General features: G+C 37.4%; 1 protein-coding gene and 1 long non-coding RNA gene across 25 annotated transcripts in view; one reads left to right on the forward strand and one right to left on the reverse strand.

Annotated features, from left to right (window-relative positions):
• tpo (thyroid peroxidase) overlaps nt 1-25,024 on the forward strand; it is a 105,653-nt gene that overhangs the window by 53,753 nt on the left and 26,876 nt on the right. For 14 of the 24 annotated variants that reach the window (XM_087289971.1, XM_087289974.1, XM_087289969.1 and 11 more), the window contains 3 exons: nt 1,347-1,517; nt 12,619-12,856; nt 13,330-13,733. In XM_087289971.1, the coding sequence (XP_087146097.1) occupies nt 1,347-1,517; nt 12,619-12,856; nt 13,330-13,549 (629 nt within the window). In that variant the 3' untranslated portion in view covers nt 13,550-13,733. Of the gene's footprint in view, nt 1-1,346; nt 1,518-12,618; nt 12,857-13,329; nt 13,734-25,024 lie in introns of those variants that run through there. The other 10 variants (XM_087289985.1, XM_087289990.1, XM_087289983.1 and 7 more) reach the window with 3 other exon arrangements.
• The window catches only part of LOC147839882 (uncharacterized), a 43,269-nt gene continuing 26,510 nt past the window's right edge, over nt 8,266-25,024 (reverse strand). The window contains exons 2-3 of the long non-coding RNA XR_015513068.1: nt 11,812-12,839; nt 8,266-11,239 (exon numbers count right to left, since the gene is read on the reverse strand). This is a non-coding gene — a long non-coding RNA (uncharacterized LOC147839882). The remainder of the gene's footprint in view (nt 11,240-11,811; nt 12,840-25,024) is intronic.

Here is a 25,024-nt window from a genome sequence, read left to right on the forward strand (position 1 = left end):
GGCCAGTGTAGGTTCACACCTCTAGTGCTCAGCATAATTGAGTACAGCCCATTTTGAAAATGAATATTTTTCGCCATTTCTCAGTAAATATAGGCAGTTTATTTTGGTGCATTGAAACAAAACGGATTAATTAAACAGATATATTTATTAATATAACATTGTAGTCACGAAACATGTTTAAAAATTGAAAGATATTGCAAGTTAAATTCAAGCTAAATATTGCAAAAAAAAATTAAACCATATTTTTACAAATTTTTGCTTCTCTTGATTATTTTGTGGGTTTTTATTTATTTATTTATTTATTTATTTATTTATTTATTTATTTATTTATTTATTTATTTATTATTATTATTTTCTATAACATATACATTTGGGTATACTATACTAAGCTCCAGATTTTACTTCTGTACTGACTAATCTAACGTGTATGTACAAATATAATATTGTTAAGCTTTCTATTAAAATATTAATTTAAAGGATCCATCTGTGAGGCATGTCCTTATATATGCTGAGCACTGTTTGTTTACCCAGAGTGTTTACATGGTCATACAGCAAGTAATACAATAAGCATTTAGTTTGGGCTAGCTTTTGTAGCTGGACATTGTTTTACAGTGCCCTAATGGGTGAGTGAGAGAGTGTCTTTTGTCTCTCCAGGTGTGAATTATTCGGGACTATTGTCACTCAAGTTACAAACTTTACAAATTGTGATTCATTGCAATGTTTTCTTTAAATGAGAGAACTTTTCACATAATTGGGAAGTAAATATTTTAGCTTACACGCTGGTTACTCAGAAGTGTTGTTTTAGGCACATTCAGTGTGTTTTTTGGACCTTATTTCAGCCAAATATTTTCGCCAATACCTACTAACTACACATAATTTTTTTCCAAAAAAAACCCAAGCATGTACATCAATATTTCTGGCATATTATTGTAGCTGAATACAAAAAATAATAAAAAAATACATGTTGGTAGTACTATATTATAAGTAGCTAAAATAAGCACAAATGCCAGGGCATGTCAAAACATCTAAGGGGCCCCAAAATTACCTCAGACCCCTGATGGTTAAAAAGCAATAAATATCTGAAACTTTAATTAACATTACCCTGAGACCTGAATGTGTAATAATTGTCTCAAAATATAAATAATAGAACACATCAAAAATGAAAATTGTTGAGAGGTTTTGTATTCCTAAACTGCAAACTCAAAGTAGTGTCACCCTTGTTCAGTTCAGAATGTTAATAAAACATGTAATATATAAACAATTAACCACTCGAAACAACCATGTTTTGCTCATTCTTAGTTAATTTTAGTAAATTAATGAGCTGTGTGTGTGTGTGTGTTGTGAAGGTGGTCTAGATCCAGTCCTACGGGCTCTTCTGTCTGCACCGGCTGTCCTGCAGGATCAGGAGCATCTGATGACAGAAGAGCTGACGGAGAGACTGCTGGTGCTCAACGTCCCGCAGAATCTAGATCTGGCGGCGCTGAACCTACAGAGAGGACGAGATCACGGATTACCAGGTCAGCATGCATATGGAGTCAATCCAGGGCCGTTTACACTTGCAGCATGAAGTCAAGTTTTGCAAATGTAAAGTATGACAAAAAATTTGTATATTAAAAATAACGCAATTCTCAAAAAAAAATCGCAAAGGGAAAATTACGTTTTCAGAAATTCAAGAAACCCTCGAGTACTTTTTTTTTTGGTTTTCAATTTTAACAGATTTGCGTGTGTTGAGCATCAGTTAAGACAACATTAGCACCTGTCAGCTTTAATTGTGGAAAACTGGATCATTTGAAGCTTTTGTTAGCTAATTTCTTCCTCCGGGTTTAAAATCATTATTGAGGCGGGATCAAAATCTGTGACCTAGCGTGAATCTCCTTGTGGAGTGACGAGGCGTTGTTTTCTCATTATTATTCATAGCTGAGTTTTCTTATCCTATAGGAAAAGCCGGCTTCTTAATTATTCATAAAAGCACGTGCTTTCCGAGGGCATGGCTGACCTAACAATGACTGGGTGAGACCGCGTCCCTGCCCGGCATGCAGTATTTGGCCATTCTTGAAGGGTTATGTGTTTGTTTCCATGATCCACTGGGTTTGTTGCATGCTTTTCCTCAAAATGGTGTCAGGACTGATACAGCAAAGTTGTTTGTGTGCAGCCAGCATTTTTGTCGGGAGAGCTGTACAAGAATTAGAGAATGGTGTCTTCTATCAGTTGAGTTCATTGCCATTCAGACACATCGCCCGTATCTGTGCTGCTGTGTTCACACATGTTTAAATTCTCCAGAAAACCAGCAGGGCTATTGGTTGGAATAGACACGGAAAGAGTCCTGCTGCACTGCTATCCACAGTAGCTATGTTTCCATCCACCTATTTTTATGCACATTTTACATATGGAAATAACATGATGTGCATACATTTTGAAAATGCGCATTAAAAAACGTATGTGTATAACTGAGTAGGATAAAAATAATATTTTATTTGATAAAATAAAATATTAATCTAAAATAATATTTTATAAAATGCATAAAACATTAATATAATAAAATAATATTTTATTCGATAAGAAAAGATGCGCATAGACTACGATGGAAACACTTTTGTCGCACAAATTCCAGCATGCGCGTTAAAAAAGGTCATGTGATTTTGTTATGAGAGATCATGTGATGATGAAAATGTGTGTGAATGGATAAACCAGCAGGCTGAGCACAGTGTCAATTATCTGAACTGTTGTTTTGGTCATTCTTAAATGCCTTACCATTTCAGTATTAGTGTTATTATATTATTAATGACCTCCATAATCCAAAGTGTCTGTGCTCTGTGTCTGACACCTTCAAATGTGTAATGTGTAATGTGTATTTATATAGCGCATTTATTGTGTATGGCCATACACCCAAAGCGCTTCACAATCATGAGGGGGGGTCTCTCCACACCACCACCAGTGTGCAGCATCCACTTGGATGATGCGACGGCTGCCACAGGACAACGGCGCCAGTGCGCTCACCACACACCAGCTATTGGTGGAGTGGAGGGACAGTGATAGAGCCAATTTGGTGGAAGGGAATGATTGGGAGGCCATGATCGTAAGGGCCGATAGAGGGAACTTGGCCAGGACACCGGGGTTACACCCCTGCTCTTTCACGAGAAGTGCCATGGGATTTTTAATGACCATAGAGAGTCAGGACCTCGGTTTAACGTCTCATCCGAAAGACCATGCCACTACGCGCTCACGTCATGGGTCGTTCATGAACTATTAGTTCATTTTGAAAGAATCTTCTATAAGACTCGGGAGCTACGAGTCCTCTCAGGGAGTGATTCGTTCATCCTCGCGTGCGCACATTTGTGCAGGTGGTATCATTCATTTCAAGTCTTTTGAGTCGTTCATCGCGAAAAGGCAGAAGCCAATCATGCGTTTAGAGCCGGATAAAGAATTGATCCATTCAACTGTCGAGTCCTCTATCGGGTCTGAGTCATTCGTTCCTCACGGCCTGATCATATGCTTTTAGAGCCGGAAAAAGAATTGATCCGTTCATCTCTCGAGTCCTCGGGTTTGAGTCATTCTGTCACGCAATGAACAAACGGCTCAAGAACCAGAAGACTCGAAAGATTAACTAATTATCATGGCTCCTATTGGCTCAGACTGTGTACATTGGTTAAGATTATATGTGACTGTCAGTGTAACGTGAACGAACCACTGACATTTGAAGACATGAAGAGGTGAGCTGAGCAAAGAAACAACAATACCTTGATGACTTATTTGTCGTGTGATCAACCTTTTGGGCTAGTTGTAGATGTGTTTGAAGCAATTCGTAACATTTTAATAATATTTTGGCAAATTGAACCAAATGAAAGAAATGACTCGAATAAAGATTCGTTCATCTCGATAAACGAGACTCAAAGATCCGAGTCAGTAAAATGATCCCAACTTCCCATCACTAGTCAGGATTGCTTTCTAAGGCGCAAGTCATTTATTAGATGAAGAAAAGATTGATGCAGCTTCTCCTATTGCAGCAAATTCAGTTTTTACTGTTGACATTTGGCACCAGTTAATAAGGAAGTGACTGAATATAGTATATAATAGTATATAGAATATAGTAGTGCTGGTGTTCCTCAGGGTTGTGTGAGCTCATCACTTTTATTTACTCTATATATTAATGAGTGCTTAAGCAGGCACTCACAGAATCTTATTTTAAAATATTCAGACGATATCGTAATTGTAAGCTTGCTGAACAAACAAGATCCTGTTTCTGTCTACTTTTCTGAAATTAATTCATTTGTTGAGTGGTGTGATGAAAACTTTTTAAAAGTAAATACAAAAAAAAACAAAGGAAATCATTTTTGATCCCAAGTGTGTTGTCGAGCATTTACCAGTGTTTGTACATAATCAAGAAATCACTCAGGTACAGTCATACAAGTATTTGGGAATTCTCATAGACCGGTCTCTAACATGGGACACTCACGTAAACTGGATCTGTGAAAAGCTTCACCAAAGACTATATTTTATACAAAGGTTATGGTTTTATGGTGTTGATGAGAAAATCATGTACTTATTTTATCAAGCTGTGTTTGAAAGTGTTATCAGGTGTGGTCTACCTACGTAGTATGGCAATCTTTCTGTAAATCTGAAATCAAAAATTCTCAATATTATCAGAACTGCTACATGACTAATAGGATCTGAAACTTTTATCAGTATACAAACACTTTATGAACAATGCACTCTGAATGAAGCTAAAAGAATTTTAAGTAACCCATCGCATGTACTCTTCCCATCTTAAGAACTTTTACCTTCTGGAAGAAGATACAGAACTTTCCGCTGGAAACGGAACAGATTTAAGAACTCTTTTATTCCGGTGTCAATCAGACTATTGAACACTGAACAATAGTGTGTGTAATTCTTTTGCATGTTGACTTATTCTTTTAAATTGTTATTGTGTCAGAACCTGCTGAAGTGCTGGGTGAGTCTACAGAAAATTTCCCCTTGAGGGACAATAAAGAATACAAACAAACAAACAAGTGACGATTTTGTTCGCTTTCACTGGTTGGATGGAAACACTGCTTTATTTGCACGTTTTTAATGCGATAATACAGTTTTGCGCATAAAGTTCATTCGCATTTTGGATAGAAACATAGCTTGTGTCTGCATTCAGACCAAGGGATTCAGGAGGAGAGAAGTCCTCCTCATTTATAATGTTTATATAAACATAGATAATCATATAACACATTGTGGTTATATATTATATAAAATTATGAAAAACATAGGAACTAGGGCATTAAATTACTTACTGTTTATTTCTTTGCATTTTAATTTTGTAAACTATTAAATCCTGGGTCTCCTCGATGGTTTGTGTCTCATTTCGTGAGTCAACCAACAGTTGTTTACTCCCCTCTTTCTCCCCCTGCTCTGCTGGCCAAACCAACTCCTCCCTCTGCTCGCAGCGCTGCACACCAAGCATGGAGCATTTTTTGAAAAAATTATGAGGTAGACTTGAACCAAAAGACGGAGGTTTCATGACCCTTTAAAAAGCAAACAATAAAGTCCGAAAATACCAGCACGCCTTAGAATGCTCATCAGCCAATCAAAATCAAGCATTCAACATCCTTTGGGATGAAGCTAATATATTCAGAAATCTCCCAGTAAACATTGCTAATGGGGATTAGGATAGAAAAGGACAGACAATTACATTGTTAAGGCATCTGTGTGAAAATAGAGAGATGAGGATTTGAAAAAGAAAGAAAAACTCAAGATTGTTAGTGCACTGCAGTGAATTATTCATGGGATGTATCCTAAATGAAATCAGGAGATTAGACCACAGATGCACAGTATATGCTGTCTTTTCTCATATTGTTGCAATATGAAGAGAAAAATAATGTGGACTGAAAAGAGCTTGTGCCGCAGATATTCCTGTGATTCTATATTATATTAAAAATATCAGGCCTTATTATGTTATTCTCCTCTGAAAAATCAAAAAATACATCTCATTCAGTCACAGTGATGGAGAAGAGCTTTTTTTGTAGCACAGCTACCTCAAGGCAAATGACAGAATCATGCTATATTGGGGTTTGATTCATCTGAATGCTATTCTCCTATTAAATTGTGGTTTTGTTATGCTGAGATACAAATATTTGAATATATATATATATATATATATATATATATATATATATATATATATATATATATATATATATATGTATATATATATATATATATATATATATATATGCATATATATATATATGCATATATATATATATATATATATATATATATATATATATATATATATATATGCATATATATGCATATATATATATGCATATATATATATATATATGCATATATATATATATATATATATATATATATATATATATATATATATATATAACATGCAAACTCCACAGAAATGCCAACTGTATATATATATATATATATACATACATACAATTGGCATTTCTGTGAAGTTTGCATGTTCTCCCCGTGTTGGCATGGGTTTCCTTTTGGTTCTCCGGTTTCCCCCACAGTTCAAAAACATGTGGTACAGTTGAATTGGATAAGCTAAATCGTGTAAAATAGTGTATGTGTGAATGAGTGTGTATGGATGTTTCCCAGTGATGGGTTGCAGCTGGATGGGCATTCGCTGTGTAAAACGTGCAAGATTAGTTGGCGGTTCATCCTGCTGTGGCGACCCCTGATCACTAAAGGAACTAAGCCAAAAACAAAATGAACAAATATATATATAATCAGAAATACTGTGAAAAATTCCTTGCTCTGTTAAACATCATTTGGGAAATATCTGAAGTTTCAGAAAATCTAAATGATGAGAAAATCATCTTTAAAGTTGGACAATTTAACTTTTTAATGCATATTGCTAATCAAACATTAGGTTTCTGTATATTTAAGTTCAGAAATGTACAAAATACTAATAATTGTTTGGAAAAAATAAAGTCTATAATTTTGATTCATACAATGTATGTCATGGTCGTGACCTGACGGTCTTGTCTGTCCTGTCAGTGTTTAATGTTTGCCTGGTTGTCCTGTGCTTATTTACATAGCTGTGTCTTAATTTGCGTTGGCCATGTGCTCCTCTTGTCTTTCCTCCTTGCTTTTAGTTACCCCGTCCTTTTCAAGTAGTTCACACTTAGCTGATGATTTACAAAGCTTATTTGGCATGCTGTCCCGGGAGAGAGCCCCGAGCTCAAGGGCTCCTCGAGCCCGGGGCTTCCTCCCGTTGGCAGAGCAAGAAGGGAGCCCGAGCTCGGTGGATCTCAGAACTCCCCTGCTGCTGTAGCTAAGGGAACGTAAGGAATTGGACAAGCTTGATTGTTATGTATGTTGAATGTCTTTGGATGATGGAGGAAACCGGAGAACCCGGGGAAAACCCACGCGGACACGGGAAGGACATACAAACTCCCCACAGAAACACCCACCGGTCCTATAGAACTAGGACCGGCAGTATTCTTGCTGTGTGGTTCGCAGTGCTAACCACTGGACCGCCGTGCCGCCCAATCACAGGTAAAGGAGGAGAATAGGGGAGGAGGGGGGTTTCTTCCAAACGAAGATAAAGTGAACTGAAAACTGAGGCTATTTATGGTGCCTTAGGGCTCATATGATTGGAAGATTAGTGATTAGCAAATACGAGACTGGCCGTGATAAATCATAAGCACGTGATCCTCTCGAAATTAGTTTATGAATAAACTTCACTTAAGCTGCGGTCATATTAGAGTTTGAGCATGTGATATTCTGTCGTGCGGCGCTGTGAAAAGGAGTGGGATTAAACAAGCTTATTAGACATTTTTAAAAGCGAGCGATTGCTCCATGTTTTCAATTTCTGTCCAGGGAGGTCATATTTTGATCCTTAATTGTTCTCATGCAGTCTAGTGATGCGATTTCGCAGGTCAGAGTTCACAAAGCTTGAACTTTGCGCCTCAGCACCCTGCGAAACATGACGCATGACCCCGCATTTCCGGTCTGACGCATTCATGTGCGTATGAACAGCAGTCTATGGGAGGAAAAGCCCAGTGTGACCGCAGCTTTATGTAGACCTTTTTATCCTGATTGTTTTCACCTGCCTCTCGTGTGATTTGTTCTATAGAATGTGCTGCGTGTTCTCATTTCTTTGCTGGTTCTTTCCATGTGAGCTTGTCTTGTATCCTTGCTTTGCATCTTTACTGAGCTTTTAGTCTTGCCTGTTCTAGTTCGCTTGTCTACTTATTGTTTCTTTTGTAGCTACTACTTTCTTTTATTTGTTTCTAGTGTTTACTTAGTTTTGGGTTCAAATCTTTATTTTACTTTTATCCTTGGAGCCATTGTTGTTCCAGTGTCAGTCAGTACCAGTCTTCTTAGGGCGTACTCACACTATGTCATCCTTACCGTGCCCAGGCCCATTTCCCGGATTGTTTGAGAAGTGTGAGTGCGCTGAATCGGGCTCAAGCATGGTTCACTTGGCCGGCCCTGGCCCGGTTGGAAGAGGTGTGCCTGAGCGCGGATCACTTGGGCTTTGGTACGCTTGTGTGTGAGTGCAAAACGCGCCAAAGCCCGAAACTGAAAGCAAGACGTGACTTTTAAGGGGCTGTTTCATATGGATTTATTAATCATTCTTACTGTTCAGTGAACGCAAACTGCCGTAGTTTATTAAAGATGCAAACTCCTCACTGCACATCAGCTGCGCACCTTCAGCAGACCTCCGCATTCCTGCAGCACGAGGGCTTTATGATTGTTTATGAGTGCCAAAAGTGGCGGATCTGTTCGGCGAAATATCTGACTGCGTGTCACCGCATCCCTAAAGACTGTTTGGCGAAATATTTGACTGCATGTCACTGCATAACAAACGACTGAAACGATATAACAAGAGAAATCTCCACTGTGCTACTGGGTGAGAGCGTATGGCAAGCCGTTTTAGCATTTAAAAATCTAAATTTAAATGCTAAAAAGGCTTGCCATAGAGAGTGCTCACTGAACAGCGCAGCAGCGATGACGTAAGTGTGCCGAGGTCCGATATGGTGTGAGAGCGGGCCGTCGGGGGAGACGGGAGGGGGGACAAGCGTGCTTTGGCCCGGTTCGAGGCAACTGTTCCTAGTGTGAGTACGGCCTTAGTAGTTGATTATTAGTTGTTGTTAGATTTGTTTAATTACTCTCTTCAAGATTCTAGAAGTCTTTATTTCAGTTTTGTTTTATTAGATTGCTCAAGGCATTCTTTCTCTCTTCGTATTTATATTGGATTTTCTTTTAGATTTAGTTTTATTATTTTATTGTATATCATTGCTGCCTGTTTGCTGTCTTGTGTCTTATAATTGTCCAGTCCTATCCCATGTCCCGACCTTCCTGGTCTGTTTACGTGGTCTGCTCCAGGATCTAGCTCTGGGTTTGGCCACTGTTGCTCCTACTTGTGGCTGGCTGTTCATTTAAGTACTATCTTGTCACTACCACTGGCTTCCCTGTGTTGTTGCCCCTACCGTTTGGATCTTTTCATCCCCTTGTGTGTCTACTTGTGCCTTATTCTGTCAATAAACCCCTTTGTATAGTTCATTGCTGCAACTGGGTCTGTTTTCTTGCAATCACCCGTGACAATGTACTGTTGGTCATTCATTTTCTTTTCATCCCTTTGTCAATCTGGCGTCGCCACAGCAGAATGAACCACCCAGTTTTGGTTATTCCTACAAATATAATTAATGCAACAACTAATATTTACTAATGTATAATCAGCAGCTAACAATCAGAAATTAGTAAATTGTTATTAAAAAAAACAACTGATCTTGATTTGTGTATCTCCATTAAATAAAGCAATAACTTCTAATAGCAATAACAAAGCATTGATTTGTATGAGTTATTCAGCAAAGTCATTTTTCACCAGTATTTCAGTCGTGTAGGTCAAAGTTACATCAAAATATTTATGTTTAAAAATAAGACTATTACATTTTTAAACATTTGGTTATATGAATATTCTAAAATTTTCCAGAGATGGGTTGTGACTGGAAGGGCATCCGCTGCGTAAAAACTTGCTGTATAAGTTGGCGGTTCATTCCGCTGTGGCGGCACTGGATTAATAAAGGGACTAAGCCGACAAGAAAATGAAATGAAATGAATATTCCTTAAAGGACACTATAAAAATGTAAATATTGAATAATTATTTGTTTTATTGGGGGGGGCAGTTGTTTTATTTGAAGTGCCTACGATAGTAATATTATAAATGTTCATTATCGCAATATATCGAGTAATGCTGAGTTCAGACTGCATGATTTTAGCCCCGATTTTGACTCGCTGAAAGGTTTTGAAAATTCACAGACAAATGCCTGAAATCACAGGCAAATTGGTGCTCGTTCAAGTGAGTAACAATTACTCAGTGTAAACTATCAAAGACTTGATCTGAGAGAATCGCAGTATAGGCTCATTCTGAAAAGTAGCCCTATATACATTTCTGGAGACCGCAAATTATGTAGCCAGAGGTACGTATGACTGCATTTAATTTTTTAAACGAACGCTTCAGGATGGTATGATGCCATTCCTTTTCACGCTTTACAGCTGACCACTTACCCCCGTGGCCTTCCCGCTATAACCAGTTTGTCCTGTTAGCTCGCCATGTACGTCGGCAGACTTGAGATGTAGAGAGGAGTTGACCACAACAACAGGGTTCAAGTCTGATGAAGAGCGGTTCCAGAATGCAGGTAAGACAAAAACAGAATCCAAAAAATAAAATAAACAAGTAAGTAACAGGGTGAGAATGTGGTAAAATCTGAAAACCTGGTAAAAATCAGCCGAGGGCTTTTCCTTTTCTGGATTGCTTTTGAAAATTGCTGGTTGGGTTTAGGGAAGGAGGAGGGTAGGTCAGTCGATGTGTCAGTCAGTCAGTCAACAGCGGCCTCAATGGCAGTTAATGGCACCCGGGAGTGAAATTTGAGATCTCAAAAAGTGTACTCAGCGGCCATCTTTTGGATTCATGAAAACAGAAAACTCAGAAAAACATACCGCCTGGGATTTATTTTGTGGTTTCCAGAAATGTATATAGAGGTACATTTTCAGAATGAGCCTGGGTTGGAGAATCGCCAATGAGTCTTATATTCGGCATGAGTCGATATTTGGCATGATAAATATCTGGAGCTACCGCGACTCAAATCATGCTGCGTGAAATGTGTTCTGATTGACAATAAGATAAAAGAAGTTAAAAGAGCTCGAGGAGAAATTACTAATGCGCTTCAAAGGCCAGTTGAGCAAAGTAGATTTTCTATCCTACTAAAGGCTTCTTTATCTGTATGTAGTTAATAATAACTCACATAGCAAAATTTCTCTGGCCCACACAATCAGGTTTTGCTTGGCCCACATGCCGCAGTGAATTACGGTACATGACTGGACCAAATCTGGCTTCCAGACAAGGGCCAAACACAGACCATATCTGGGCCAAGTCTCAGCCAAGTTAATAACTCATAACTGGGCCTGAACTGGCCCAGATAGGTTGGTGTGTCACGATTGCAATGTAATTGATAAACCCATGGAGTGATGCGCTGTAGGCACACTATGGGCACGCTTTTTCTCAAAGTGACCTGATTGGTAGAATTTTTTTTTTCTTTACTCAAAAATGATTTTAGTGTATTTTAAATGTGGGTCAAGACTGGCCAAACTCACATGGCCCACTTATCACATTTTTTAAATCTGGGCCAAATACTACATTTTTCATCTGGCCCAAATCTTGTGTGCCGCCTTAAAAACGGTGGCACCTCTGCCAAACCCGGGCCATGTTTGGCCCACATGCTGTATGCCAGTGCCGGATGAATGCCTGCTGTGCCAGCTTTTTGCCAAATCTGGGCCAGAATTCTTTGCTACTAGGGAACTGTGCGTTCACACCGAAGGCAGCAAGAGCATCAAAGGTCGTTCTGGCCACCCTGGCGACAATGCTGCCTGCCTGCCTGGCCTAATTTTTTTAAGTTAGGAGCACCGGTGCTACCAAGAAAAAAGTTTCATTTCGAGCCTTGGTATATATGGATTGTAATGCTAAACACAGTAGACTATTACTTTTTTCATTTAGAGCATTATAAACATTGGATGATGGATAATAAAGCCAAGAGTGTCTTTCCAATGATACATCAACTGTGAATGTAGACCAATTCATTCAGCAACTGTAAATGTTTTAGCTTTGGGTAGATATTTTTGGAGAAAGTGCCTCTGATGTTGAGGGAGAGAAGGACATCGACATAGCCTCAGAAAACTTTTTACAGAAATCTCATTTTGCATGCTATTGTCATTAAATTTAAAATGTAAACTCATGGAATACTTGGCTTTCAAGTCATATTTTTTCTAGGACATTACATTAATGTTTTCCTGTGTTTGTATATGAAAAACTAATATTGATCACAATACATTTTTTTTTTCTCCTGACTTCATAATGTATAACATTTTATATTTTTTAACATACAACTTCTCCTTTTACCACAGTAAAGCTCAAAGTGTCTTCTTTCCAATGATACATAATTTGTGTTTGTAGCTTACTGGAGTCAGGAACTGTTACTATTTAAAGTTAGATAGGTGTAAATCCCCAAAATTGAGTGCTGGCTAAGTATAAAAGTGTAGAGCTTCACTTCAGTAGTTAGTTATTTAATAAACTCATGAAACTGAGCATCTCTTCTATTACAGGTTACAATGCCTGGCGTGTGTTCTGTGGCTTGGACAGAGTTGAATCTCGGTCAGACCTTCTGAAGCTGGTTGGCAGTGATGATTTAGTGAAGGAAATCATGGATCTTTATGGACATCCGGATAATGTGGACGTGTGGCTGGGAGGTTTACTGGAGCGTCCGCTGTCTGGAGCCAGAACCGGCCCGCTGTTTTCATGTCTGATCGGCAAACAGATGAAGAAACTGAGAGACGGAGACAGGTGAGCTCGCTTTAGCACACTTGATAACACACAGTTAATGCATTTGTTTAACATGAATTAACAGTGAACAACACATCTGTTAAGCGTCTTTGCTAATGTTTACTAAACATATATTATTGTGTTATTTAATACATTTGTTAACATGAACTTATCATGAACAATAACTATTGCATTGCATAACCTTTGTTAATGGTAATTTATTCATTCATTCATTTTATTGTCGGCTTAGTCCCTTTATTAATCTGGAAAGAACCACCAATTTATCCAGCAAGTTTTTACACAGCGGATGCCCTTCCAGCTTGCAGCAAAATTTTGCTAATAATTCTGTCTTCCACTGTAAATAAATGCTTGTCTTCATTTCAAACTGTTCCCTTGTTTGTCTACTCTGGATGTTTTGTCATCTGGTTCCTTTAGTCAGAATAACTCATAAGCTATCGCATCAATCAGAGTGTTGATATTGTGCTGTGTTTCAGATTCTGGTGGCTGAACCCTGGTGTGTTTTCCGCAGAACAAAGGCATGAGCTGCAGACTCACTCTCTGTCTCGAGTGATCTGTGATAACAGCGGCCTGATGGAGGTTCCTTTGGACGCCTTCAGACGGAGCTCTTACCCTGAAGATTTTCACCTCTGCGGGAGCGTCCCGACTCTGGACCTGGAGGCCTGGAGAGAACAGCCTGATGATGCTGCGGGTTAGACATCTAAGTCCTGTGTGTGTGTGTGTGTTTATGGACCCTTTTATCAAGTCATCAGCATCTTAAATCCTTGACATTGTTTTAATATATACAGTTGAGGTGAGAATTATTAGTCCTCCTGAATATTTTTTTTTGTTTAACAGAGATTGCTTTTCAACACATTTCTAAACAATAATAACTCATCTCTAATAACTGATTTCTTTTATCTTTTCCATGATGACGGCACACCATATTTGACTAGATATTTGTCAAGACACTAGTATTCAGCTTAAAGTGACATTTAAAGGCTTCACTAGGTTAATTAGGGTAAAGTTAGGGTAATTAGGCAAGTCATTGTATGTTAAATGTGGTTTGTTCTGTAGACTATCCAAAACAAATACTGCTTAAGAGAGCTAATAATATTGACCTTAAAATGGGTTTAAAAAATGTAAAACTGCTTTTATTCTAGGCGAAATAAAACAAATAAGACTTTCGCCAGAAGAAAAAATATTATAGGAAATACTGTGAAAAGGGATAATAATTTTACTGTAATTAACTGTATATATTAGTGCTGGGGAAAGGTTAATTGCGATTAATCACATCCAAAAAAACTTTTTTTTTTGACAATGCAAGTCTATTTTTTGTGTATATTTATTAGTGTATATATATATATATATATATATATATATATATATATATATATATATATATATATATATATATATATATATATATATATATATATATATATAAATACACGTATACATATATTCGAGAAAATGTTTATTTATATTTACATACAAATTGTATCTAAATCTAATTTACTATGCAAAAAAGGTTTTGTATAGTTTTGTTTTTATGTGTGTGTATTACATTTACATTTTATATATATATATATATATATATATATATATATATATATATATATATATATATATATATATGAGCAATATCACCCGAGTAGCAGTGCGTTATTGCTGTATATCAGCACTGGTGGGAGGCGTGTGTTGCGCACTGCTATTGCGTTTATACAACAATTCAACATCACAATAGTGTATATAAGTAAGAAACTTTGTTAGACTTTGTTATTATAATCATGCTGGATAAGTTGGCGATTCATTCTGCTGTGGCGAACCCCTGATTAATAAAGGGACTAAGCTGAAAAGAAAATGAATGATTAAATGAAATTGGCTGTAGTGTATGAGTGTGTGTGTGTGTGTGGGTGTTTTTCAGTACTGGGTTGCAGCTGGAAGCGGATCCGCTGTGTAAAACTTATGCTAGTATAGTTGGCGGTTCATTCCGCTGTGGCGACCTCTGATAAATAAGTGACTAAGCTGAAGGAAAATGAATAATTGAATGAATTTTAAAGCATGTAAGCAATTTAGTGAAATCTTATCATGGTAGCAACAACAGTAAACATGAAATATGTTAGCAACATATGTCAGCTTCTCTCTCACATTAAAACATAAAACAAATTCCTTAACCGTCCAACAAATACACTAAAATATGCTGCAGAAATATTTTGTAGCATTGCACGTCTTTACAATCAGTCTATTTAGTAAAGCTTTGCTGAATAAAAGTATTCATTTCTTTATTTAAAAATTAAACGCTGGTCTATGTGTAAAGGGAATCTTTAAGGATATATTAATTCGCAGTCACTTCTTTCGCTAGCTCATTTGAAACAGTCCTCAGGTGTAACCAATGAATTTTTCAAAGTACAAATATTCTATCAGGCCTTTCGGTTGATTTGAATTCATAAACGCTGCATGCATAATAATGAATTAGACGCAGATTAGCATGTGGAAACGATTTTTAAATAAAGCATGGCAGAGCTGCAGGATGTCATGATGTTCAGGTGTGTGTGTTTGTGTTAAACACGATAGCAATACTACAATATCAAGATGGTAGCAACATTAATACATGTTAGCTACATTTAACAGTTTAACCATCCTGACAATGTGCTTTTAGCATCAGTTAAACTCTGGTGTGAACACGGTGTGTGTGATGGTGAAACATTTGCATCAATATTTTCATTCATCCATTTTCTTTTCAGCTTAGTCCCTTTATTAATCTGGGGTCGCCACAGTGGAATGAACCACCAACTTATCCAACATCTGTTGTACGACCACATCCATACGCACTCATTCACACACACACACACACACACACATACATTCATTTTCTTTTCGGCTTACTCCCTGTACCGCATATCTTTGGACTTGTGGGGGAAACCTGAGCACCCGGAGAAAACCCACGCCAACACAGGGAGAACATGCAAACCCATTACAGAAATGCCAACTGACCCAGCCGAGGCTCAAATCAGTTACCCACTTCGCCACCATTCAGCCGGCATCAATATTTTAATTATTATTACTTTTTAAAGAGTTAAATCTGTAATATTTAGTCATTTTCTTCAGGTTTGGCCTGTGGAGCAAATAATGGCCTTTCTCCTGTTTTCCCGCTTTTGAGCACTGCAGGCCAAATTAATTAAAATGATGTACTGTAATTATAGTCGTGTGTGTGTGTGTGTGTGTGTGTGTATGTGTGTTAGTGTGGATAGAATGAGCATGTGTGAGTGCTAGTTTTTTAAATGTGACCCTCACAAAATATAATGCGTTAGAATTCAATATTGTTTCTGATCATTGACTCTAAATCTGTAATAATTTTATATCTCGTGTGTGCCGAAAGAAAATCTGCCTAACCCTTATGTACTGTTGGGGATGTTTTTATTTACTCTGGGGTGATTTTTAGTCTTAATTTGGCCATTACTTTCTCTCTGTATTATATTATATTATATTATATTATATTATATTATATTATATTATATTATATTATATTATATTATATTATATTATATTATATTATATTATATATATTTGGGATTATATTCTCAAGCTTTAACAAAACATTTTGTGCAATCAAGGTTGCATTTTGCCCCCCCTTTTGAACCTTGCCGCCAAAATTAATTAGCAAACAATTAAACTTAAAATTCAGTTACAACAGGAATACATAAAAATATAGCAAAATGGAAAATAATAATAACAATAATAATATTAAATTAAAAATAATTAATTAATTAATTAATTTTTTATTCAATATTATTATTGTTAATATTAAAATTTAATATTAACATAAAAAGAATAATAATAAAATAAAAAATATATATAAACTTTACAGTATTGTATACATTTTCATTCATTCATTTTCTTTTCGGCTTAGTCCCTTTATTAATCCGGGGTCGCCACAGCAGAATGAACCCCCAACTTATCCAGCACTTATCCAACAGCGGATGCCCTTCCTGCCACAACCTATCCCTTGGAAACATCCACACACACTCATTCACACTGATACAATACAGACAATTTAGCCAAACCAATTCGCCTGTACTGCATGTCTTTGGACTGTGGGGGAAACCGGAGCACCCGGAGGAAACCCACACGAACGCAGGGACAACATGCAAACTCCACACAGAAACGCCAACTGACCCAGTAGAGGCTCGAACCAGCGACCTTGCTGTTGAATTTCCTTCAAAGATGAGCATGTTTATCAGGCTCCTGTGTGTAGGTTCAGTAATTTCAAGTTTATGGCAAGGAAAACACTCTTTTAAAGATATTTAAACTTAAAAAACTCAACATAAACATAGGGGTTTTAGAAAAATGGTCATTTTTGATGGAAATTTCAGATGGCACAACTCTTCATATATAAATATATTTATGTATATAAATGAATGTATGTATATATATTTGTTACGACCCTGGTCTAGGGTCAAGGCAGCAACATAAAAGAACACTCGACAAATCAAATTCACTTTAATGATGCTTTTTAAGGGTCTCTTTATGTGTCTTTTTTTTTTTTTTTGTGAAGCCAACTACCTCGGAGTGAACCTACAGAAAAACAATAAACAAAAAGTACACACTAACTCAGGGGTCACCAACCTTTTGGAAACTGAGAGCTACTTCTTGGGTACCGATTAGTGTGAAGGGCTACCAGTTATTAAATAACACATTTTTCTTAATTTACTTTTAATTATATGTTATTATCAATAATTAATAATATTTATCTATTTAAAGACATTGATCATGTTACTGATTTCTCACAGTAGTTGTCAGCAATGATTTAACAAGATAAATATCAATATGCAACACTTCATTTGTCTGAAATTGTTTTTAAAGTTTTTTTTTATTATATAACTTAAAGTAATTTTCAAATTTACACCAATGCAAGTGTGATTTAAAAAAAAAAAACTATAAAAATATTAGATGCAGCTTACTCATATGTGGTGCTATGGTGAGCTAATTTAGAACAGGCTCGCGGGCAACTCATGTAAACCTGACAGGCTACCTGCACCATGTTGGTGACCCCTGCACTAACTAATCACCCAAATGAAACTAACTACACCTAATAAAATAACAGAAATAAAAATACTAAATCTACACCCCCCTCCCTAACTAGTTATAAAAACAGACACTATATTTACAATATTAACAATCAACAAACAAAATCAAAAACAAAATCATACGAGGGGGAAACACGGATGGGTATACAACACAGTCAAAACTTATACACCAACGCTGGAAACACAATCAGTGATAACAACTTAGCAACAGAAATAACTTTACTACATCAACTCAAAACAACACGCCAACAAAACTCACTCTCTCGCCCCAAGCTCGTTATTCCCTTTTTAAAGGACGCCCTGGGTAACCTCCAGGAGTCAGTCAGTTGACTGTAAACAACACAACAAACCATGCAATAAATAGCTTTGAAGAAAAATTTGCTTTGTTGTTGAACCTGAGAATACTTTAAAAATAGTCATAATGACGTAGTCTCCATGCTATAATAATAATAATGATGAAACCATTTTTAACTGCGGGGACATGTCTTTAATAGTACAATTCTGCTGTATTATTTTTGTCCCCTTCAAAAAAATGCTGGAAAGAAATTTTATATTTATAGTCCCCCTCTTCTGTTAAATCAGATTTACGCCCATGAAACACACCTGCCAACACAACATTAGTAATATATGTATGTATATGTATGGTCATTGTCAGTTTTCTGTTGTTCAGCTGTGAGAATAGAAGCCGTTTCTGAAATATAAATTTCAGGTGTTGGTTAGAACAAAAACTCCTTTTAATATGGAGAATCTTCCTTCTATCAGGTGCCGTTGCTTTTATTTAGAACATGACTTAAATCAGCCTTTGTTGTTGCCGTCAATCTGATAACCTGCTCTTGCGTGTGTTTTGAACTAGGAGTGCAATACCTAGTTCAACCACTGTATGTCAAACGTTCATCCTGCACCTTTAATGAACATGAATTTGGATGTTAATAATCCCTTTGTAAATGTTGAACTATGATTAATAAACACTTTACAAGATTGCTCAATATTAGGTCATGTTAGTAATAGGGGTGTCACGATTTCGATTTTTAATCGAAATCGATCGAAATTTATGCTCAATTTCGATTATCGAATCAAAAAATAGAATCGTCGATGATGTCACGTCAGCTTGGCTTGCCAAGAGGGAAAAAACATGCTTGATAAAGTGCTTGTTAAACTGCAGATACAGGAGACCCGTCGACAGAGCTTAAACCCTCTCCTCTTTCAATGAAGTCGCCGGTGTGGAAGCATTTTGGATTTTTCAGTGAGTTATGTTGACAACGTTCGTGTTGTCGACAAAAAAAAAACACAGTTTTGCAAGCTCTGCTATGTACGTATTGCGTACAGTTCGTCCGATAAGACAACACCGGTATCACGATCCTCCGTCCTCCCCCGTTGCAAATTCGCTCGCAAAGAGTACACACTCAGACGCTGTTTACACTGTCTTTGTTTTTAAATGGCATTTTAGAACGACAACGATTTGACATCCACAGTGGCGTGTAGCATTTCTGAGCAGCCCTCCTTCCTCTCTACCTCTGAAAATGCACATCACGTGACCACACAGACGCACACACAGCCATGCACTCGAGACAGCAGGTCCAGGCAGTCAGAGGACTGCTTCAATCTTTCACTCGCTTGTACTTAGTCATTTTAGCGAACACCTCAGATACTGTTGGCTGGTTCCTGTTGGTTGTGCGTCTTTTTTACCGACGCCATTATAACGACACAAATCACTGCCTATTCACGAGTCCCGCAGAAAAAGTGATTGACAGGTGGTAATTATGTGTGTATCTTGCCTTTATTCATTTACTGTATGATTTGTTTATGCCTAAAACAAAGACCATATAGGTCAGGTAGTTTAAACGGTAGGCTACAAATAATTAATTGGTCATCAATTAATTAATTATTCATAATCGAAAATCGAATCGAATCGTGCCTTTAGAATCGAAAATGTAATCGAATCGAGAATTTGGAGGATCGTGACACCCTTAGTTAGTAAATACATTAACTAATGAAGTCTTAATTTAAAGTGTGACCATTATTTTAGTTTTTATTGTTAACAGAATACGAGACTCAGATTGTGGATATCTCCTGCAGGAAACAAGGCAAAGATACTGTGAAAGCAGATGATTCACTGCAAGTAAAAGCATGTTTGACCTGTAGACAGTCAGATATACAGTGTCTCTGTGTGGATGTTTGTTCATGTTCAGTAATTCTGCTTTGTACACACACACACACACACACACAGCCACAGTCGGCAGGCGCTCATGCAGTGTATGAAGAATGATTGTGAATGTGTTTGTGTCTCCTCAGAGCCTGTAATTCTCTCTGCGCCGCTGCTTGTAATCTCAGCTTCTGGATTTCTGCCCAATAACGAATAAATATTGATCCGTTATGAAGCTGTGATGCTGCCAAAACAATTAACATTAGCAGTGGCACCTGTTACGCGCTGAGAAATTCAGCTTTCTAATGACTATTAGGCAAATCCACAGGGAGACTGGGAATTTTAAAAAAAAGTAGCTGTAAAAATATGATCAAGTTTAATAGGAATAATTCTGGGGATAAATTAAAAATATAGTCAGATATATAGTCAGAACTGCAAGATAATGAAGTCAAAATTTCACATTTTAAATGAGGAATTAGGAGAAAATAAAAAGTCATAATGGGTGACAAGGTGGCTCAGTGGTTGGCACTGTGGCTTCACCGCAAGAAGGTCGCTGGTTTAAGTCCCAGCTGGACTAGTTGTCATTTCTGTGTGGAGTTTACATGTTCTCCCCGTGTTGGCATGGGTTTGCTCCGGGTGCCTATGATGAACTAAATTTGTCGTAGTGTACGAGTGTGGGTGTGGGTGAATGTAACTTTATGGGTGTTTCCTAGTACTGGGTTGTGGCTGAAGAGCATCTGCTGCGTAAAACATATGCTGGAATAGTTGGCAGTTCATTCCCCTGTGGTGACCCCAGATAAATAAGGGACTAAGCAAAGGAAAATGAATGAATGAATGAATGTTTATTTCACAGTCTAGTAAATATATTTCATGCAGTTTTACCATTTAAAAAATATAATTTATTCTAATTACTCGTTGCATGTCTCAAATGTACTCATTGCAACTTGAATTATGTTTGTTAACATTAAAAGTAAACAAGATTTAAAGAAAAATAATTACACAAGTAATAATTGAAGGAGTTCACAGACTTACCCAAACTCAAATGTACAGTGCATTCGGAAAGTATTGATAGCGCTTCACTTTTTCCACATTTTTATGTTAGAGCCTTATTCCAAAATGGATTAAATTCATTTATTTCCTCAACATTCTCCACACAATACCTTATAATGACAATGTGAAAAATACTTTTTGAAATTGCTGCAAATTTATTAAAAATAAAACACCTGTAAAATCACATGTACATCAGTGTTCACAGCCTTTGCTCAATACTTTGTTGATGCACCTTTGGCAGCGATTACAGCCTCACGTCTTTTTGAATATGCAAGCTTGGCACACCTGTCTTTGGGGATTTTTTCCCCATTCCTCTTTGCATACCTGGTGTACAGCCATTTTCAGATCTCTACTGAGATGTTCAATAGGATTTAGGTCTGGGCTCTGGCTCGGCCACTCAAGAACATTCACAGAGTTGTGTGAAGCCACTCCATTGATATTTTGGCGGTGTGCTTTGGGCCATTGTCCTGCTGGAAGATGAACCGTCGCCTCAGTCTAAAATCAAGAGCACTCTAAACCAGGTCTTCATTCAGAATGTCTCTGTACATTGCTGCATTCATCTTTCCCTCTATCCTGACTAGTCTTCCAGTTCCTGCTGCTGAAACACATCCCCACAGCATGATACTGCCACCACCATGCTTCACTGTAGAGATGGTGTTAGCCTGGTGAAGAGAGGTGCCTGGTTTTCTCCAAACGTAACGCCTGGCATTCACTCCAAAGAGTTCAATTTGAGTCTCATCAGAGCAGAGAATTTAGTTTCTTATAGTCTGAGAGTCCTTCAGATGCCTTTTTAGCAAATTCCCGGCGGGGACTCTTTTCCTTCTGGCCACTCTACCATACAGGCCTGATTGGTGGATTTCTGCACAGATGGTTGTCCTTCTGTAAGGTTCTCCTCTCTCCACAGAAGAGCGCTGGAGCTTAGACAGTGTGACCATCCGGTTATTGACCACCTCCCTGACTAGGGCCCTTCTCCCTGATCACTCAGCTTAGATGGTCGGCCAGCTCTAGGAAGAGTCCTGCTGGTTTCAAACATCTTCCACTTATGGATGATGGAGGCCGCTGTGCTCAATGGATCTTTCAGAGCAGCAGAAATGTTTCTGGAACCTTCCCCAGCCTTGTGCCTCAAGACAATCCTGTCTCGGAGGTCTACAGACAATTCCTTTGTCTTCATGCTTGGTTTGTGCTTCGACATGCACTGTCAACCCTGGGACCTTATATAGACAGGTGCACGCCTTTTCAAATCATGTCCAATCAACTGAATTGAGCACAGGTGACTCCAATGAAGCTGCTGAAACATCTCAATAATGATCAGTGGAAACAGAATTTACCTGAGCTCAATTTAGAGCTTCACAACAAAGCCTGTGAATACTGATGTACATGTGATTTATCAGCTTTTTTATTTTTAATAAATTTGCAACAATTTCAAAAGCTTTTTTTTTTTTCACAGTGTCATTATGGGGGATTGTGTGTAGAATGTTGAGGGAATAAATGAATTTAATGCATTTTAGGCTGTAACATAAACAAATGTGGAAAAAGTGAAGCGCTTTCAATACTTTCCGGTTGCACTGTTGGTCTCTTCAGTTAAAAGTCTCTGCCAAATGAATAGAGTACACTAGAGTAAATTAAAACACATTTTCAACCAAATTAAATAGGCCACTGAGTTCATAGCAAACTGGGATGTTCATGCAAGTCCTCACAAACCCAATTTAAACCATGTCCCATGTCTTTTTTTTTCTTTGCTAACGAATACAAATGTGTTGAAACAGATGTAGGCTACATTTACATCTTAAACCGGGAATTAAACTCTTCTGCAAAGACATTTGACATAAATAGGCTTCGCATTTGCATTCAGCCATTTCTCCTCCCGGTTTTTGTTTCAGATAATGGAAAACAAGAGCAATCAGGAAAATGAGACGTCCGCTCTCGTCTCCGGAATGAAATAAAGCAGAGCCTTTTATGGCTTTATTTGTGATCTGTTGACCAATTACTGCTCGCTGCTGAGTGTGATTCAGTTTCACATAAATATTACGAGCGTAAACATTAGGTGAGCAGGTTATATTGTAACCCCATGCCCAAACAACACGCCACGTGACAAGATTAGCAGTGATGAGCAATTTGGACCAGACGAAACATGACATTAATGTAAATACAGCCATTCAGAAGCACAGAATAGCGCACTCACTGCACTCCAATAAAATGGTGAGGTATAAAATCTATACAAACTATCAAACATCTTTAACATTATTAAATGTAGATGCTGAATCAATGACGTGTTGGTTTTGTGTCAGTTCTAAAGTTCAGTTTCAGACGGTTTATTTTAGTTTTAAGATCTGCTGCTGCTGCTTTCAGTAGTTTGGCAATAGATGATGTAAAATGGCATTCAAACTCACAATATTAGCATTTAGCACTGAATAAAGCACATGAGGTGTACCTGAGCTGATCATACACTAAAAAATATTTAGAGATGATTTACAATTTTTTGTTGTTTTGTAAACAACTTTATTAATCAGGGGTCGCCATTAGGGTTGGGTACCGATACCCGGTTCAATTATGGCACCGGTGCCTTTGGAACTCGTATGCATTGGATCAAATCAGCATATGTATTTCGGTGCCTAATTTTGGTGCCGCAACAAGAACATAAAGCAGGTCGTGCACCAGAAGCGCCGCTTGGCAAAGCACAGCGCCATGAATTCGCAAGTCAGTGGCTGTCCGCGCCGCCCAGGCACGACTCATGACTGATCATATTTCTGCCGTGCCACAGAGCGCCATCTGAATAGTTTAATTTTAAATAACATGCGAATGTGCACGTCTGGTGTGTGATACTATCAACTGTCATGTGCGCGCCGTGCCGCGGCTCTGAGCAGCGCTTCCGCTGTGTGACACCCTTAAGAACCACAAAGGGGTGCATTAAAGGCACACATAAGTACTCGTTGCGTCACACCATCTCTAAATTTTAAATTCTAAACGGCTTTGAGGGATACGGATGTCAGTGATGTTAGGTGTTTGTTATTGTAGCTTATAGAAGGCAAAGTGTGCAGTACGTTGCATGTGGCGAGCGACTCACATCATCAACACGCTTGATCGCATTCATCTAATTCATCTAAGCATTCTACAGTATGGCTATATTTTACAAGCAAGGATTCTGACACACCAACATGCAGCAGATGCTTTACAAAAGTTGTGTGTAAGGGGGAAACACGCCAAACTTATGAAATTTGAGGGTTCATGGAATCAACTTAAAGGTGAGGAATGGACTGTCTTTGACAGCTGGTCACATCATCTAGCACTTTCAGTGAGTCCGTATACATGGACGCCTATGGCAAGCCGTTTTAACTTTTATTCCTTCTCAGGATATGTATTCTTCATATCAACAATTCAATTTTTGATATCAACAATTAACATTCTTAATATCAACAATTCAGTTCTTGATATCAAAAATGTAATTGTTGATATCAAAAATGTAATTGTTGATATCAAAAATTGAATTGTTGATATCAAGAATTACATTTTTGATATCAACAATTTAATTTTTGATATCGACAATTACATTTTTGATATCAACAATTAAATTTTCACTAGTAATAATTGTTATTTCAGATATCACTAATTGCTTTTTGGATATGTGCATATATAAATTCATCAATATGCATAGTAATGACAAAATTTACATTTTTGATATCAACAATTGCATTTCTACTAGTAAAAACTATAATTATTGATATCAAGAATTAAATTTCCACTAGTAAAAACTATAATTATTGATATCAACAATTGCATTTCCACAAGTAAAAAGTCACCATAGGCTTCCATTCAAATTGAATTGTAGATTTAAAAAATGTAATTGTTGATATCAATAATACATATCCTAGGAATGAATAAAAGTCAAAACGGCTCAATACTCTGATTTTA

Source organism: Danio rerio, chromosome 17 (assembly GCF_052040795.2).
Source record: "Danio rerio strain M-AB ecotype USA chromosome 17, GRCz13ab, whole genome shotgun sequence".
Lineage (NCBI taxonomy): Eukaryota > Metazoa > Chordata > Actinopteri > Cypriniformes > Danionidae > Danio > Danio rerio.